Source organism: Podarcis muralis, chromosome 12 (assembly GCF_964188315.1).
Source record: "Podarcis muralis chromosome 12, rPodMur119.hap1.1, whole genome shotgun sequence".
NCBI lineage: Eukaryota > Metazoa > Chordata > Lepidosauria > Squamata > Lacertidae > Podarcis > Podarcis muralis.
This window is the reverse complement of record NC_135666.1, coordinates 28818833-28834584: the sequence shown is the minus strand read 5'-3', so window position 1 is coordinate 28834584 and position 15752 is coordinate 28818833. Positions and strand designations below refer to the sequence as shown.

Genomic DNA, 15752 nt, shown 5'->3' with positions numbered 1-15752 from the left:
TGGAAGATGGAAGTCTTATTGATACAAGGAACAGAATACTCTTCTTATTGGACAGGATATAAGGGGGAAATACTAGATGGGATGAATGGTAGTTAGGGGACTTGTGCATGTGATGAGAGGATGTGCTTTAGGAATCAGGCATTGAATGTAGACCAAAATATCATCATCATCAACGATAACGTTTCTCACGCTTTGGTAAGCCTTCAGGGCTCACAGCAGTAACAAAATTACCCCTCCATCTAATAGCAAACTCAGCTGGTGATGGACAACAGCATAGCAATCCAAATGGGACCACTGAGAAAAGGAAGGTGCTGGTTTGTACAAACATATTTAAGATGCACCCTCGCTATAAAAAACTGGCTTAATAAGGACTGAGCATGCTCAGTGGCCACACAATTCTAAGGGCCCATTGGAATCAGGTGCAATGGAGTACCCTAGAAGACAGCATGGCTGGCCAACACTGGACAGGAGCAGTCCACACTGTGATGTTCTGCAGTAAATCCCACTTGCCTGGTATCCAACCCCCAACCCATTCAATAAGCAGTTAAGTCTAGTACAAAACTACAACAGGTCAACTAAATTCATAGAATCCCCACCCCTTCCTAAAGGTTTTGGCCAAGGTTCTCAATGCCACCAGGTAGACTGCCTGTAAGGGCTTCTCAGTGCGGGAGGCACCCATTGGTGGTGTAGTGGTTACAGTGCCAGACTAGGACCTGTGAGATCAGGGTTCAAATCCCCACTAGGAAACGAAGCTCCCTTGGGCCAGTCGCTGCCTCTCAGCCATACCTACCTCACAGGGTTGCTGTGGGCATTAAACAAGGAAAAGGGAAAGTCATGCATACCACCCTTGAGATCCTTGGAGGGAAAAGGGGCAATCAGTAAACATGGCTTTCAAATGCAGCCCTGTTAGATTACATCTGACTTTTGATTTTATGAAAAGCATAGAAGTCACATACAGGTTCGCCACGATTTCCAGGTTTGCCAGCAGGGCCAACAGAGCCATGGGGGCCAGGGGCACCAAGAGCACCAGAGGGACCAGGGTTGCCAGGAGCGCCACGTTCACCCTGAAAAGATGAAGGCAAAGGACAAATGGAAGACCTTTAATTTGCATTTTTAATACAGAGACAGAAAAGAAAAACAACACATCCCACACCCCCTTCCATCCACCCCCCCAGTTGTACAACTTTCATATCAATCTCGACATACAACTAAATACCTGGAGACTTCCCTAAATGGAAAACCTTTAGAAGTCCAAAGGAATGAGCTTGTAGCAAGCACAGGCTCACTTCTGCCTAGAGAAGGGGGAAACGCGATTACCTTGTAACCAGGAGTACCATCCCGGCCTGGAGGACCATCGTTACCTGGATTCCCCTGTGAAGAAAAATATAATCTTAACATCACACACGACATGGGGAAAAAGCTTTACTTTACTGACAGGGGAATGACAGCATGTTCTGTACCTCCCTCCTGCCCCCAGCTCCAAATCACAGAACAGATTATTCCAAGTGGAATAATCTGTCACACTTTATTCTTCCATTGTGATTGTTCCCCCACCCCCCAAATTACTAGTTTCAGAGGGATGGATTCAGTTAATTTCTAGATTGTACAGATTTCCTAAGTAATTTAGACATTATAGAAACACATTGATCCATTTTTTTGCACTCTATTTATGCATTTCATTTTATTACAGCTTTATTTCATCAGACCAAAAGTAATGGAATGTTCTGAGAACTGTGTGATTTTAATGGAAATATTATCCCCCCCCTTCTTATCTTTTCATGTTATCATTTCTTCCTCACTGTGTACATGAAGGTAAAAACAAAAAACAAAAGGTAAAGGACACCTGGACGGTTAAGTCCCATCAAAAGGAGACTATGGGGTGCGGCGCTCACCTTGCTTTTCAGGCTGAGGGAGCCACATTTTCAATGGGCGAGTTTGGATAATCATATATTGGCTTAATAAACTACATTATGAGTGAGCCTTTTGGCCACACATGAAGCCCATTCACTCTTCCCTTAATGGTGAGAGGGGGGGGGGGAGAGATGATTATATATCACCCAGAAAACTTAATTCCTGATTGTACAAATCAGGAAAATATGGCTAACATCTAAGGAACAAGACATCATATTAAGCCAATTTCAAACCATGGCTGAATATACTATCTTGCTCTAAAGCTGCTAACTGTATTTTTCAAGCCTACATGAAATGGGAAATTATAGTCAGTGGAAGATTTCCTGGTTTGTTTTCTCACTCGCACAAAGGGAGGAACAAAATGGCCAAGTGTACAGTTCAGACCTCACTTTATTAAGATGAGGCATGATTATCTGTATATGGTCATTGTGAGGTTTCCTACAATGGCAGCTAGTGGAGCATGGGGATGGATCACTTTATAGGATCAATTGCATTGCTGTCTACGACCTCCAAAGCACACTTCAACATGCAAAGTACATTACATCTGCTATCCTATTTGTGGATCCCACTTCCATTTCACTGAATTAAAAAATAAATCTCAAACAAACACCTTCATGCAAAAGAAAAACAGCTGTGTTAAATAGTCTTCAAATGTGATTTTAAATGCTGCTGAAAATTTAGGATTCCACCTTCCCCACCTCTATTTTCCCCACTGTTATGACCAAAAAGGCATACTTACATCACGTCCAGCTTCGCCCTGGGCACCATTCACACCAGGGGAACCCACGGGACCAGATGGGCCGCGGGCACCTGGGGGACCAGCAATACCAAGGGGACCAGGCTCACCCTAAAAACAAGAGCAGGGATACATTACATTGCTGTTCGTATACTTAACTAGCAAAATATTCAATACATCCTATTTGCCATTCATTATTTGACTACTATATAACTTTCAGCTGATGCTTGATGCTCTACAGCAGGGGTGGAAGAATCTTTTTAGCCTATGGTTACCAGATGTCCCCGCTTCCCGGGGACAGTCCCCAGATTTACAAATCTGTCACGGGACAAAATCTGTCCCTGGAATGTCCCCAGATTTCATTTAATGTCCCCGGATTTATATTTTAAGCATTGTAGATTTATTAGTAGGGAATGAATGTTGCACAAGACACATCATATGGGGACTTCCAGCGAGGCAAAATGGCGGGCGCCACAGCAGTGAGCAGCTCCTGAAGCCAGCCAGAGCCAACTGCGCTACCAGGCTGGCACTGGGCTGCTGAGACTTCCACTGCTGCCACCACTGCCGAGAGGAAAGTGGGGATGCCCCATACGTCAACTGGAGGAACCGCTGACATCGAGTCGGGAGAGCACCCAGCCAGTGGCGCTCTGGGCCAGGAAAACCCTGGAGCCGACGCAGGGAGAAGGAGGAGAGGAGGAGAAGGAAGAGAGAGAAGGAGGAAGGATAAAAGAGGGGAGCCCCGACCTTGCTGCACCACTGCCACCGCTGAGGAAAAGAGGTATAAGAGCACCGGGAGGGCAAGGACAGGTGGCCGAGACCAGGGCTAACCCGAGCCTACTCCACGGCGGCTAGAGCTCCAAGAGAGCAGGCCGGGGCCCAGAGGAAGGCCGTGCGACAGAGGAGATCACAGAAGAGAAGATATTCTTTTTTATTTATTTTTTAAAAAATAACTTTTTGTCTCTCTTTAAAAAAAAGTGTCCCTAGATTCTTTGAAAAAAATCTGGTAACCTTATTTTAGCCCAGACTGTTATCTCCTTACTCACCACCCACTGGTAGGCCAAGTTTGATGTCACAATGATGACATCATTTTCTTATTGCCTGTAGGGGTCTCCAAAAGCCCCTTTCAAAGTGCTATTTAGCACAGTACTTTGAAATGGGCTTTGCAGGTTCTACCAGTCAGCAGTGCCTGCAAACTCCCTTTTCACCTGAGCCAGGTTTTTACCTGCCCAACACCAGACATCCTATAGGATGTTCTATAACGCAGCTCAACAGAAGGCAGCTCTTGCTCATGATACATGTGCAGACTAAACTTCTGAGTCTGTTCCAGCTATGGCGGTGCAAGCAGGAATTTCCACTGCCAAGGCAAAAACGTGATTGGTTGAACAGCTGACAGGGCAGGACCATATAACCGGTTCCCACTTGCCAAGCAACAGCCAATCCCGGGCCTTCCTTCAGGGAATTTCTGGTACATGTCCTGCCAGAATGGTACAGTCACCCTCAGGAGGCAGCTAGCTTGAGGGCATCAGGTGAACTCCCACACCAGCATTGGTACCCAATGTCACATCCTATGAAACAGTGCCACAACGCACTTGTAGGAGCAAGCCATGAGACAGAAGCGCACAACTCCAAAGGAGCAACTTTACGCTGTGTTTCTCCTCCAGGTTAAAAAAACCAAGAGTTCAGCATTGAATTTAGCATGCACCATTCTAATTCCAGACAAAGCATATCTGCCACCTAGCTGAAGACTTGGCAAATATGGTACTCACAAGTGATCCAGCAATGCCTGGGAGACCACGTTCTCCTCTGCTGCCAGGAATACCAAGGATACCAGGAGCTCCAAGAAGACCTTGAGGACCAGGGGAACCAGGGGCACCCTACACAAAGAAAAGAGCAGAATAAAATTTTCAGATCCTATTTACAGACTAGCAAACTTCCAATTTGTAACATAAATGAAACTGGTTCTTCCCATCTCCTTTGGCAACTTAATTTGATCTCAGTTGTGCACGTATCTCTTCTGATGTACTCAGATTAAGGTTATCCAGCCTTCTTAAAGACAAATCAGGCAGCCTTGAAATCCTTATTCTGTTTCAGGTCATCTTGTTTAAGTTTGGGAATGGGACCACTTAATGGCAATGCCAGAATAAGCCTAATGACCTCAAGAGCAAATCAAATTAAAACATATTCATTATTTGCCACTTGCAGGGCCAATGAAACCAGCAGAAAGTGGGACTTCATGCTGCAGTTGCCACACCTGGAGAACGACTAGCAATTCTCAGTGGTGGTGTAGGCCAATGACATCATTGATCCATGGTGGATTATGCTAGCCATTCTCCAGGGGCAGCACCTAGAACCATGCTAACAGGCACTGATTCCTTCCTTAAATTGTCCAAATAAGGCTATTGACCTTATGGTTGTGAATTCAGCCAGTGGCTGCAAAGATTTAGCTTAGAATTTGCTGAGACCAATTTACATGCACATCAATACTTCTGTACTATTTGATGCAAGGACAGATATTTTCAAAGTCTTCACTTAAATGCATTTTTTCTTTTTTTAGACTATTCACAAGAGATTTGGGGGTGTGAGCCACATCATCATCCGGTGCAATGGGCAATCCATTGTGTCCAAACATTTTGTGGAATTCTTGTCCTGACTACCATGGAAGGTTGAAAGTCCACACAATGCACAGAATTCTGGAGCCCTAAATATTGAAAATCAAGATTATATATATCCTTGATTTCATCCTGCTACTTAGGGATGGGTTCGTATAAATAAAACAACTTCAAATAAATAAAGGTTGAATAGGACCTTGCTGATAGCAGTCCTACTGAGAGCAGCAAAGCTCATGAAGAAAGTGACACATTCCCCTGGAGTAAAAAAAATGAAGCAGAACTGGACTCAGAGAAGCCATGTCACTCCAATCCAGCAGAAGACCTGAATGGTATTGATGCATTGGTTTATGTCTGCATGTACTTAAAAGGGAGATTCCTATATGCTTTGAAGAACACACACTCATGGGCTGTGTTGGCTGATGTCTGTATTTCTGAGAAATACGGCAAGAATGACTAACACAGCCTTGGCCTACCTGGTGCCTCTCTCCAGCTGTTATGGACTGAACTTCCATAAGCCCCAGGCAGCATCGCTGTGCTGGCTGGGGACTGATGGGAGTTGTAGTTCTGGAGGGCACCAGGTTGGTGAAGGCAGGCCTAAGAACTGGTATTCAGGCATGACTGATCTAAACTGTTTTTAATTCTGAATTTTACCTTGCTGAACAATGGGTAATAATAATGATAATGAAAATGATGAAAAGGAAGGAAAATGAAGTATTTGTAATAACTTACAGCAGCACCACTTTCTCCACTTGGACCTTTCTCTCCACTGAATCCAGGTGGCCCAACAATACCAGGTTCACCAGCACGGCCAACTGGACCAGTGTCACCACGTTGGCCTCTGATACCTTCTTTGCCAGCTGGGCCAGGAGGGCCAGGGGGACCAGTGATGCCCTAGGGATAAAGTAGACAGGTAAATGAATGCCCATGGTTACGTTGCTGGTGTAACCAGTTCACAGAGAGCAAAATATTAAACCAGATAGCAAAGAACTGACAAAAATTCTTGGTGATAAACAAAACAATAACAACACCACAACAACTAATCTTGGTGGTGGTGATTTTAACCATGCAGGATTACAACAAGCTTGCTCCTGAGGATCACATGGAATCAATGGACTCCTTTCGTCGAGGTTTCTATGTACAGGGGACATTTTCCACAGCGACTTGTCCAGTTGAGGAATTCCAGGAGCTCTGCCATAGAAACGTTACACATGGCGCAGGATTCTGGAGCATGTTCTAGCCAAGGATCAGTGGTATATGACATGCAAATGTGTACAAGAGAACTCCAGGAGCACACTTCAATTGAGAGCAAGTGTTAGGGAGGACAGGACGGGACAATATGGAGTAAAGAGTGAGGAGGGATGCTTACATCTCCCACCCCCATAACTTTACAGGAAGCTGGTTAATCCAGCCCCTCTCCAGCCAAATGTTAAGGCAATATTTTTGCGAGAGAAAAGTAGTGTGGAAATTTGTGGGTGGAAAAGCAATTTCAACGAGGGGGATTTCAGATGAAAAGAGGCTGTTGGGGAAGGGTCAAGCAGCCTCCTACCCAAATTCCCTTCTTCCAGTGCTGCTTTGAGTAAAGGAGAGAGGAGTTTTCTTAGTCACATTCATTCATATGCACTGTATAGATAAGCCTTCTGCTAATCCAGGGTTTTGGGAAGGGCTGTTGAGCCCAATTGTCACCGTGTTGTGTACTCAATGGCTGCATATTTGCTGGAGAAGGTTGGCAGTGATGGATAACTTTCAGAGAAGCTTGCCCACTACTTCAGATCTTTTCGAACAACTGTTGACAAGGTTCCAAAGAACCCCAGTTATCCAGGATCGTTCTTTGCAAAGAGGAATTAGAAGCACCAGACCCTTTATGTCTTCTACCTTGTTTAAATTTACAGATGGAGTGTTCTCAATGGCTACTTACAGCGGGGCCAGGGGGTCCGGATCTTCCAGCAGCACCAGGGAAACCAGTGACACCCTGTTGGGGGGAAAAAGATCAATGAAGAGATCAGGACTTACAAGGACCAGTAGGAGGGTGGATGTAGGAGCATCAACATAATAAGTTTCTACACTTACAGGTGGACCAGAATCACCACGACCTCCAGTGGGACCAGCAGGGCCAACGGGACCCTATATACAAGAAGAAAGAGTAGGAAAAATGAAGATAAGTAGAGTACTGCAAAGTTCCAGCTGTCAAATATTGGCTTGATCATGATTGGAGTTAAAAATTAATGAAAGCTATGCTACTGACTTATTGAAAGGAGGATCAGACACTATTTCATACTCTAATGCAGGCACGGGGAACCCTGTGGCCCTCCCAGTGATGTTGGTGTTGGGACTCCAATGGCCAATGTGATGGGATGATGATGGGATTTGTAGTCCAGCAACACACCACTACTTTGTAACAGTAGTCATAACGTGGACAAGACGCCACCCCAAAGTTGCTAACTTGGTTTTGAAGAGTGTTGACATTACCACTACCTCGTACATGAGATGATTTTTCTAAGAACAGTGGTAGTTCATATGCTACCAACCACAGGCAGAAAAATTAACATAAGAGTTACAGTGTTCAGTCAGTTGGTGTTGGCACCCATCTGTCTTGAGAGACAATGGAGGAGTGCGCCATTGGGGGTAAAGTCAAACTGTTGGGAAGTTACAGCGCCTGCTGTGGCTGTAGAAACCAATATGGGAGAGACATGTTTTGTTGCAGCTGGGACAGATGAAGGCGGCTGGTTTCGCTGCACCACAGCATTTCTTCTCTCTGCACTCCTCCCAGCGGTCATTTTAGTTCAGTCAGTACTCATATACTCTTCAAAGTACTACTCTTCATTCAATGAATTGATAGTGCTTATGATAATTTGATTATCAGTGATATACCAGGAGTGCTAGTAAAGATAAAGGGACCCCTGACCATTAGGTCCAGTCGTGACCGGCTCTGGGGTTGTGGCGCTCATCTCGCTTTATTGGCCGAGGGAGCTGGTGTACAGCTTCCGGGTCATGTGGCCAGCATGACTAAGCCGCTTCTGTCGAATCAGAGCAGTGCACGGAAATGCCATTTACCTTCCCGCCGGAGCGGTACCTATTTATCTACTTGCATTTTGACGTGCTTTCGAACTGCTAGGTTGGCAGGAGCAGGGACCGAGCAACGGGAGCTCACCCCGTCGTGGGGATTCGAACCGCCGACCTTCTGATCGGCAAGTCCTAGGCTCTGTGGTTTAACCCACAGCGCCACCCGTGTATGTCAAAACTCCTCTGGAAATACTGTACATACACAATCTACCCAGAAAGATGGCCACTGGTATTGGTTCCTTACCACCAATCTATAGCATATTAACTCCTTGAAAATAGCTTATAAGGAAGGAGTAAGGACCACGTAGTTGCTGCTGGAATACAAGTCCCATCATTGCTGACCACTGGCCATGCTGGAAGGAGTTGATTGGAGCTGGAGTTCATCAACATCTGGAAGGCCACAGATTCCCCACCCCTGCAAGGTTTACCTAACTCCGAATTCCTCCAAATGTAGTGCTGAAGGCAATCTAGACCTTTTGGGACTGGCATGCTTTGTTCCTGCTCTTTGGGAAAGATTTAGGCACTTCACAAATCAGCCTAACAGTAATTCTAGATTTGAACCATACAAGCATTCTGCTTCACAGCTATGCAATGGGCTTATGGATGTAGCACTATGAAATCCAAAGAGACTACACAGTTTGATCAGAAGGTCATTAAAATTCATTTGACTTACAGAGGGGCCAGAGTTGCCAACAGACCCGACAGCACCTTGTGGGCCTTGTTCTCCTTTAGGTCCTCTCTGGCCTCTTTCACCTTTAGCACCGGTCTGACCAGCTGCACCCTTAAGAAGTCAAGAGGGGAGAAATGTTACTCAAAATACATTATAGCCCCAAACTATTAAAAACCACGTGAAAGCCAATCTTTCTCTTCATACTTACAGGAGGGCCGGCAAATCCAGGAGGACCAGCAGGGCCAACCTCACCACGTTCACCCTATGGCAGGGGAGGAGAACCAAAACACATCCCAGTGAGAAAAAATAATCGCCATTTCATATCAAAGGTTCCTAGAACCTGTTCATGTCACACTTTTAAAAGAAATTATTCCACTACTTACAGAACTTCCACGAGGACCAGCAGGGCCAGCGGGGCCAGCGGAACCGGCTTCGCCCTAAAACAAACACACAAAGGATTTGTGTTGCTAGGATACGGACCAGGCCATCTTCTACTGCAACTCCATGGCTGAAGGAAGAAGCATCTACCCATCAGCCTCTTGGTGATCCACTGATGCAACTCAAACCATCAGGTGCCACAGGCAAGAGAGCAGGTGCATCGCAGCAGGGTGCCTTCAGAACAAATTGATCCCAGTGGCTTGGGCATGAGAGCTGAGCCACAAACAAGGGTTCAATCAATCAATCAATCAATCAATCAATCAATCAATCCCAAGCCACTTTTGGCTAGTTTGCCATATTTCATCTGCCAGATCCTGAGCAAAACACATTCACTGCATTTTCTAAATGGATATGAGGAAGAAAGGTAAGTTGAACTCATTGGTGTTCTATTTAGGCCTTGTAAAAATGTGTTCTGTCCCCTTAAATTACAGCCCAGACTCCTCATTGCCTCTAAGACAAAGACAGTGAGAAGGCTGTGTAAATAACAACAACAGAGTAGGCACAATGCTATCTTTTAAAATGTAATCTTTTCCCTCCACCATTTTTTTAACCATGCTTAACTTCTTTTCAGTCAAATAATGGCCATGAATTCAAAGTGCCATGTAAAGGATGTGCAAGCGTTCTTTGCACTGAAAGCTCCTATGCCATGACAAAATGGTAGTTGTTTGCCTTGTGATCTTGGTGTCGGGGGAAGCTGCTGTTTGAAAAATGTAAGCCAAATAACATCTCTCTGGGTGCACCGTATGGAACCAGTTACACCATTCATTAGATTTCTAGCCATTGGACTTGACCTCAGATCTTAACAGATGTAAAACCATACAGACACAGGTAAAAACCCAGGTAGCCATGCAGCCTCCACTTATCACCCAAGAAGGGGGGGGGGGGAATAAAATCATGAAAAGTACAGTTCAAGCCTTCAATCTTAAGTATGTTCAAGCAAATGTCCTTACAAGCCTCTGCCTGAAATCGCATGAGAGCAAGGAGCCCCAAATGGCCATCGTGCTCTTGGGGGGGGGGGGGACAGGATGTCCTGTATGTCCTGTTTTTTCCAGGGCAGTTGACGTGTCTATTTTACTAGGGATGTTCCCTCAACCATTTCATTTCCTGGGGAATATTTACACCTTTAGGGAGTTTTCTGAAACATTAATAAATAATAATAATAATAATAATAATAATAATAATAATAATAATAATAATTTATATCCTGCTTTTCCCCCAAAGTGGGACTCAAGGCAGCTTACAGATAAAACAGAAAAAGCTAAAAACATAGAAAAGATAATCATTAAAAAGCATCTGAAGGTATCTGAAGAAGTGTGCATGCACACGAAAGCTCATACCAAGAACTAACTTAGTTGGTCTTTAAGGTGCTACTGGAAGGAATTTTTTTTGTTTGTTTTGACATTAAAAAGCAGTTAAACACTAACAGAATTAAAACTAGATGGACAGATATATTAAAAACACAGTTAACAACAACAATAAAAACAGCACAGCACCAGCGCCTTCCTTAAAAACAGTCAGTTCCTAAAAGCCTGTTGGAATAGGAAGGTATTCACCTGCTGGTGGAATGACAAGGAGGGAGGCAGTCTAATTTCTATAGAAAAGTCTGAGAGCATAAATATGGATTAATCTAAAGCCAGGGTGTTGATCCTGTCGCCCTCAAGAAGTTGCAGAACTGCAACTCCCATCAGCCTCAGCCAGCACAGCTAGGGATAGATAATAGGAGCTGTAGTTCAGCAATATCTGGAGGGTGACAGGTTCCCCATCCCTGATCAATGATTTAGGCTGCATTCCTATACCCACTTATCTGGGAGCAAGACCTACTGAACTCTGTGTAGACGTGTGCAGGATTGTAGTGTTAGAGTTGAGTCAGCTGGGCCTAGTGCAAGAATGGGGAACCTGTGGCCCTCCAGATATTTTTGGACTACAGAACCCATCATCCCTGACCATGATGGTTCAGGTTGATGGGAGTTGGAGTCCAAGAACACCTGGAGGGCCACAGGTTCTCCTTCCTGGCTTAGCAGATAGCATATTTGGTGAAGGCAAAGAAAAAGTGGATTCAAATCTTCACTCAACCTTCGGTCGACTGTGTTCTTACGGGCATGCCATTTTTCATTTCTCCATCTGTAAAATGGGACTATTAATAACCACAGATGGTGAATAAGATAATTACTAGGAGGCTCTTTGAACAGGAAGAAACGCTATAGGGATAAGCAGCGCTTTTTTCTGGGGGGTATGCATACCCCTAAACATTTTGTGAATCTTTGTACTTTTGTCCATTTCCTGTATTTATTTTTCCAGATTTGAACTATAAAGTGGTGATTTTCTTGAGTCAAAATGAGAGCACCCCTAAACATTTATTTATTTTTAGGGAAAAAAGCACAGGGAATAAGGAAAAAAATAGGATAAGACCCAATGCGTATGACTGCACTGTAGGTATTGTTTTAACTTTCTCTGTTGTGTGTAACTTTTCCCTACCACTAAGATATTTTAAAATATGAAGCGGATTATAAATGCTTTCACACAAACGAACATCTTGATATTTTCCCCATTGTGTTTTATTTGGATGCTGTAACATTGGAGGAGTGAATCTCAACCATGAGAAGCTGCCTTATACCACTAGCTCAATACTGTCCACATTGACAGCCAGGAGATAGTTCAGTCGGTAGAGCATGAGATTCTGGATCTCAGGGCCGTGGGTTCGAGCCCCACATTGCCCAAAAGATCCCTGCACTGCAGGGGGTTGGACTAGATGACCCTTGTGGTCCCTTTCGACTCTACAATTGTATGATTCTGATCCAGGGGTTCTGTGATCCAGGGTTTCAAGCAGGAGTCTTTCTCTAGCCCTACCTGGAGACGCATTGAACCTGGGACTTTTACATGCAAAACACATGCTATACCACTGAGCGATGGCTCCTTCCCATACTAAATGCAAGCCTGCTAAGCATCCGAAAAGTCTGCCACTTACTCTTTCGCCAGTACTTCCAGCAGGGCCAGGAGCACCAACTGCACCAGGAATACCCTGAAAAAAAATCAAGCAGAATTACAGGTTTGAATCTAGGGTTCAACCCACACCAGAAGAAAATTATCCAAGCTATGGATAAATTGCACAAATGAAAATACGACACATTTAGTTTTTGTTTTTTAAAAAGGTTTTGTATTGTTAATCCAGTATCAGAAATCAATGTAATAGTTGTCCAAACAAGTTGCATTAACTTCCTTAATAATACCAGTGACGTATTTTTAAGACCTTCAGTGATCTAAACTTACTTCAGGCTAATATCACCGAAGGTTAAGGGTCTGGGTGCAGAATTAATGGGCTATGTATTGGAACCTAAATCCAATTATTTTTCTCTCCCCCTCTTGATTACTAAAAGGACTGAATGCTTGGCTCATAGGAAATAAAGCAATTTAAGAAGTATACTTACCCGTGAACCATCTCTTCCTGAAGTTCCGGCTTCTCCTCTGAAGCCTGTTGGACCCTGAAATGAAGCAGGACACAGCATGAATTCTGAGCCTCACTGTCTAATTCAGAGGTTTTCAACCTTTTTGAGTCCACGGCTCCTTTGACCAACTACATTCTTTCTGTGGCACCCCTGTGGGAGTCAGGAGCCCAGTTATGTCACCCTTTGCCTGCAGAGCTGGCAGCCCCTCACCCTTTTTCAAACACCCTCTGTTGTGGAGTGTTCCCTTAGCCCTCTCCCTTCTCCTTGGGAGTCGTCTATTATTTCCTTATTTTCATTTTTCATGTCTGTTGCGTCTTTATTTTCTCCCCCTTTGTAACTACCAATGCTCTAGGTTACTAGTGGAGATAAAAATCCTCTTAGTTGTGTCTTCTGCAGATGGAAAAAAACACCCCTATTTTTCTCCATTTTTACTGAATACATAAACTAGACAATTCTAATATCAATGCCTGGAAAAGAAATGGGATCCATACTAACCAGAGAGTTGAATGTTACAAACACCTCCCAAAATACCTCCCAGTGAACTCAGTTCATCAAATAATTATTGCTAGCTCCCTCAAGAGCATCTAATATTTTTTTATTTTAAAAATCATGAATAACATTATGAAATGAATTTTAAATGTAGCCAACAGAAGGCATGCTTTTGTAGACAGGAATGGAAGTGTTTAGCACTTGCCATTACCATATTTCCCACTAAGCCAATTGCTCGCAGATGCCTATGATGTAGTTAGTGTCCCTGGAAAACACACTCTCACTCACATATGTACTCAGCTTTGGGTCTTGATAAACTAAACCAGAATAATAATAAATTAATTGACAGAATTAAACTTGCGGATCACTTATTACACAGAAGGTTTCCAAGTGACTTGCCGCATATGATTCTAAGCCAGGAAAACTGAGCCTAAGACTTCCTACTCCAGCACAAGTGCTTCAAATGGGGTCTCTTGATTACTATAGCTACTCAGGGACCGAACCTGGGGTCATCAGTTTACAAAGCATGGGCAGAACCACTGAGCAGCCACAGCCTTTCCCCACCGAGGAAGACCTTGCGATTAAACTACACCAGGGGCGACTTTGCGGATGTGATGAATTGTTGCTCAGGAATCAGCTTGCCTCTTATTGGCCTTACCTTTTCGCCTTTGCCTCCTGGGACGCCAGCAATACCTCTCTCGCCAGGCATTCCACTGGGACCAGCTGGGCCTGGGGTACCAGCAGCACCAGCGGTACCAGGTTCGCCCTAGGAGAACAGGAAAAGAAAGATTCAATCTTCAAGAGCCCTAGGGGGAAATGAGCCACATGCTTCATTGTGCCTGCCTGCGAATAGCTGCTTGTTAGTATTCTGAAAGGTACTGCATTTCTGAATACTGCTGGGGGGGGGGGATACTCTCTGCAGTGGCCGCCCAGGAGTGGAGGTGATGTTTCTTATCCCGTGACATTCAAACGATCCATTCTCCAAACATGCAGGTAAAAGCAGCTGAATACATCCTAAGCAGAAATGTCGGGTTTGGGATAGGTCTGATTAAAATGGATCGATTTGGAGGATGTCTTCTGGGTGTTCAAAATTAACCCGATATGAGATTGACTTCATTATCATCTTAGCAGCATCAAGGGATGCCAGGAACCATGTCAATTATATTTTCCAAGGGTTGTATCTAACTAAGCTATACTCACCATTGAAATTGATGGGCCTAAGCTGGTCATGCCCTTTGTTTTTATTGGGTCTTCTCTGAACAGGAATAACCCCTGAATAGCTCAGTCAGTAGAGCACAAGACTCTTCATCTCAAACCCCACATTGGGTGAAAGATTTCTGCATTGCAGAGGGTTGGACTAGATTACCCTCATGCTCCCTACCAACTACGATTCTAAGAAATCTATGAAACACTGGATACAGACATGTGCTTTCTGTCATCCCTGCAGCGACATCCAGGGCTTGAAACCTGATGGGCAACTGGCAATACTTTTCCAGAGACCCCTGTGTGCTGCTACCACCCCTCAATTTGATTAAGGGGTAGAGAAACCAAAAATAGATCCATTACAGGTTGACCAGGACTCCAGATCCAGAATCAACGGGCAGGGTGGAAATTTGCAGAAATCAATCACAGAGCATCCCTGTACATGTCTGGACTCTGCCTCATCACGAATGCTGCAGTGAAAAGTGTCATCCTAACAGGGGCGTAGGAAAGAGCGGGGGTGGGGGTGGGGCGGTCCACCCCAGGTGCCATCATGGAGTGGGGTGACAAATTAGCAAGGAACAATTACTGCCCTACTAGGGCGGTACATAAAAAACTTTTTTTAAAAAAATGCCTGCTCCAAAGGTCATATCTTACTACACTAGGGATTATATACTACATATGAAATTTCATGCATATCAGTTAATATCTTGACCCTCCTCCACGAAAATAGCTGTTTACTTGGCCGTTTTCCTTTGTCATGAAGGCTGAACTTTCAACAAAGCCTTTGCTAGATTCTTTTCGGGCACCTGCTAAAAGCATTCTTCTTTAGGCAAGCATACCTAGATGCTTAGGAAGTTGAAGTAATTTTAATCTTAATATTTTAGCTTGATTTTTTCTTGATTTTACTGCTGTGGTTTTCTGTGTTGTTTTTTGTTTTGTTTTGGTAAACCACTTTGCAGGTTTTTTAAAATAATTTTTATTAAATAGATGAACAATAAATATAAATAAAATAACACAAGCCAAAACACAATCCATCCTGTAGATTTAAGTATCTGTCCATAGTTGCCTACTTGTTATCAGAGGCTCAGAATCCACATTCCTTTGTAAGAAAATATGAAATAACAAAACTATTTTTGCAGGCAAAACACGCACACACAAAATGAGTGTGGGGGTGACAAGAATTTTTCTGCACC

General features: G+C 44.0%; 1 protein-coding gene across 1 annotated transcript in view; it reads right to left on the bottom strand.

Moving 5' to 3' along the window:
- COL1A2 (collagen type I alpha 2 chain) overlaps positions 1 to 15752 on the bottom strand; it is a 60743-nt gene that overhangs the window by 9966 nt on the left and 35025 nt on the right. Inside the window, exons 30-42 of the mRNA XM_028750451.2 lie at positions 14015 to 14122; positions 12850 to 12903; positions 12390 to 12443; positions 9370 to 9423; positions 9195 to 9248; positions 8990 to 9097; positions 7324 to 7377; positions 7172 to 7225; positions 5986 to 6147; positions 4414 to 4521; positions 2651 to 2758; positions 1318 to 1371; positions 957 to 1064 (exon numbers count right to left, since the gene is read on the bottom strand). Coding sequence (XP_028606284.2) covers positions 957 to 1064; positions 1318 to 1371; positions 2651 to 2758; positions 4414 to 4521; positions 5986 to 6147; positions 7172 to 7225; positions 7324 to 7377; positions 8990 to 9097; positions 9195 to 9248; positions 9370 to 9423; positions 12390 to 12443; positions 12850 to 12903; positions 14015 to 14122 — 1080 coding nt within the window. The remainder of the gene's footprint in view (positions 1 to 956; positions 1065 to 1317; positions 1372 to 2650; positions 2759 to 4413; positions 4522 to 5985; positions 6148 to 7171; positions 7226 to 7323; positions 7378 to 8989; positions 9098 to 9194; positions 9249 to 9369; positions 9424 to 12389; positions 12444 to 12849; positions 12904 to 14014; positions 14123 to 15752) is intronic.